The sequence below is a fragment of the Dipodomys ordii genome, unplaced genomic scaffold, assembly GCF_000151885.1.
Source record: "Dipodomys ordii isolate 6190 unplaced genomic scaffold, Dord_2.0 Scaffold110, whole genome shotgun sequence".
NCBI lineage: Eukaryota > Metazoa > Chordata > Mammalia > Rodentia > Heteromyidae > Dipodomys > Dipodomys ordii.
The window spans coordinates 1145239-1148227 of record NW_012267326.1 but is presented as its reverse complement, the minus strand read 5'-3'; the positions used below and the strand labels follow the sequence as shown (position 1 = coordinate 1148227).

The window sequence follows — 2989 nt, the reverse complement described above, 5'->3', positions numbered from 1 at the left end:
GAGCCACAGCACCACTTCCGGCTTTTTTCTTTTTGCTTATGTGGTGCTGAGGAATTGAACCCAGGGCCTCAGGCATGCAAGGCAAGCGCTCTACCACTGGGCCACCTTCCCAGCCCCGAAGTAGATTAATTTTTAAAGACATTTCTACAGTAATTTTGCCATCTCCTTATCATTTTCAAATGTATTATGGTCTTGTTTTTCTTTAATCTATTACTAATTTGTTTAGATTTTTATTAGAATCCTACATATTAATCAACCATAGTCTCTAGACTTTAAGTATTAGGAATATTAGTGTTAAAAACATTTTCAGAGAAACCATGCATGCATGGCCATTTCAGGCACACATTTAGACAAATATCTTCCAGTTATAAACATAAAGCCAAACACACATAAAAGAACTCCAGATTCATAAGATTCAAAGTAAGTCAAAACAGACTAAAGTAATACTAAAGGAAATCATTTTAGAATGTACATATAGCCATATATATAAGCAGGTTGATAGATGAATAACAGGTAGAAGCCATGAGAGTTGATGTTTGTTCTTTCTCTACCAAAAATACCAGAAAAACTAGTTTCTCTAGAATACCCCTATCAAGATTTTTCTCTCTATATATAAAGCTATACTGTGTGAATAAAGGATTGGGTTTTTTTTTTTTTTTGCTAGTAACTTGGAAACTTTTTTTTCAATTGTAAATGAACTAAACACTGCCTGGTGTTCTGTAAGCCGAAATACCAATATCTCAGTGAAGGATGAAAAGCAATTCATACATATTAATGTACCGACTACTTGACTCTGGGGCTAAGGATTAAATTCAGATCGTATTTGAATTTGATCTTTACATGAATATTTTAATCTTACCTTGAACTTGTTCAGAACATCTCTCTCTGGCCTTTTCTCTCATTATTTTAGGGATCAGAACATCTTTTTCAACATGTCTGAGATGCTGCTCTAGAAAAAAAAAATTCTTTGTTATAGTAAAGTCTCAAGTAAATCATCAGATTAGGAGAAAAATAAGCACTCTGTTTATTTTAAATAATAGACTATATAACTATGATTTTAAGTGGTTCTTTTAACCCTTGATAAAATTGTGATTATCTTAGTCACTAGAAATTATTCAAAAGAATTTTTTGATATATGACAAAATGGAAGGGTTAGATCATAGATATCTCTCTAAAAATTTCTACCTTTTTGTAACATTTCCTTGGATAATGTATTCAGGTAGATTGGTTTCATGGAATTCATGCAAGATTTTCATCCATACTGAGATCCAAGGGTAGATGAAGGTCCTATCCACCCTTGAATATGAGGCTGCACATGAGTAGTTCATCCCAATAAAAGAAGCCTAAGAAACAAAGATTTGGCAGAAGAAAAAGCAGCACTACAAGTCCATCTACACAACAAATTCCTGTGCATTTAAAACATAATTTCTATCATGAAAGTAAAAGAGCAAAGTAAGTAACCTGTTATTGGCCTCCACTTTTTTGTTAAATTCTGAGTGCCCTGGAAAACCAAGAAAAAGTAAGTGCCCTCAGTAAAAAATAAAATGACAAAGTCAGATTAAAGGAAATTTCCATAGAGTATCCGTAATAAAAATAATACCAAACTGAGTGGTGCTCTGTGCTCAGAAGCAGTAAACATGAATAAGAAACTTCCTGGAGAAAACTCACTTATTGTTGGTTAAAAGACCTCAGCAGGAGCCAAATAGTCACTTGGAATGTATCCCATCTAGAGATATCTAGGAAAACTACGAACCCCTAAAATCTTTCTGGCAATATGCTCTTTCCCACAGCCTCTGAAAACAGACAGCAATGGACTAATACATGTCATATGTGTATATCATATATGTAACATATATATGATATGTATTATATATATCGGGGCATCTCAAAAAACAAAACTAACAGCAACGTATCCAAGAATTACCTTTGTATGACAAAGGTGAAACAGACTAACCGTTCTGAACTAAATAAGCAACTCCTAAGAAAGTTAAAGAATAGGGAAATGAGATTTTAATGCAAGTGTAATAAATTTACTGAGGCAGATCAAAAAATTTGTACACTGAAATGGACTATGGATTATCTGAAAGCACTTTGATAAAATGTTTGAAACACCAAAACTCTAAAAGCTTCTAAACAGGGGGGAAAATGCACAAAGGAATGAGAACCAAATGAACATCTCATCCCACTAGCACAAGACAACAGAAATAACTTGAAAGTTCTGAATAATAATTATGTTCTATCTAATAAAACTTATTTAAAGACACTTGTTCAAATATAAAAACTAAAATGTTTACCTCTTTTAAGCCAGAAAGAAAAACAAGTAACTTCTACTACCACTGCTGTGCAATAACCATCAATGGAACTCAATGATGTAGAACAATAAACATTTTACTATGCATAGGCACCCAACAGGTCAAAAGGGCCTCATCTGGGAAGACTCAATGACTGGTGTCGATTTCAACAGCTGCAAAAGCTGCATCTGGAGGATTTACTTCCAAAATTACTTCTTTCTTCATGTATGTGCCTGACATCTGGGCTGAAATGGTCAAAGGAAGGAGCTCAGTTATGACTGTAAAACAGACCACCAACACATGGCCTCTCCATTTGGTTGTGTTCTCGCATTATAGTACCTGGGTCTAAAAAAAGAACAAGCTACAAATGAAGGTCTGGAGAGTAAGCACTCAGGACAACCAAGTGAAAGCTAAATGTCCTTCTTGACCTTGTTATGGAAGCAAGCATCATTCCCACTACATTAAATGATTTCAGGGTAGAAAGAATAGCCCAAGTTCAAATGTGTCCAGACCACTTCACAAAATCATGAGGGGTACGGGAGATAATGCCACAATCTCCTTTACAAAAAAATAAAGCTACCACAAAAAAAGAGAACAACTCTGATAAAAGGATCATGATGCACAAATATGAAATATGAAAAGCCTATTAGATAAATATACCTTTAATTTTACATTTTAAAATATTAAGGTGTTTGAAA

The 2989-nt window shown here is 34.0% G+C and overlaps 1 protein-coding gene across 1 annotated transcript in view; it reads right to left on the bottom strand.

The window, feature by feature from the left end:
* The window catches only part of Cmc1 (C-x(9)-C motif containing 1), a 55452-nt gene extending 52818 nt beyond the window's left edge, over positions 1 to 2634 (bottom strand). The window contains exons 1-3 of the mRNA XM_013028486.1: positions 2295 to 2634; positions 1186 to 1343; positions 860 to 949 (exon numbers count right to left, since the gene is read on the bottom strand). Of these exons, the coding sequence (XP_012883940.1) occupies positions 860 to 949; positions 1186 to 1243 (148 nt within the window). The 5' untranslated portion in view covers positions 1244 to 1343; positions 2295 to 2634. The remainder of the gene's footprint in view (positions 1 to 859; positions 950 to 1185; positions 1344 to 2294) is intronic.
* Positions 2635 to 2989: the final 355 nt, after the last annotated feature.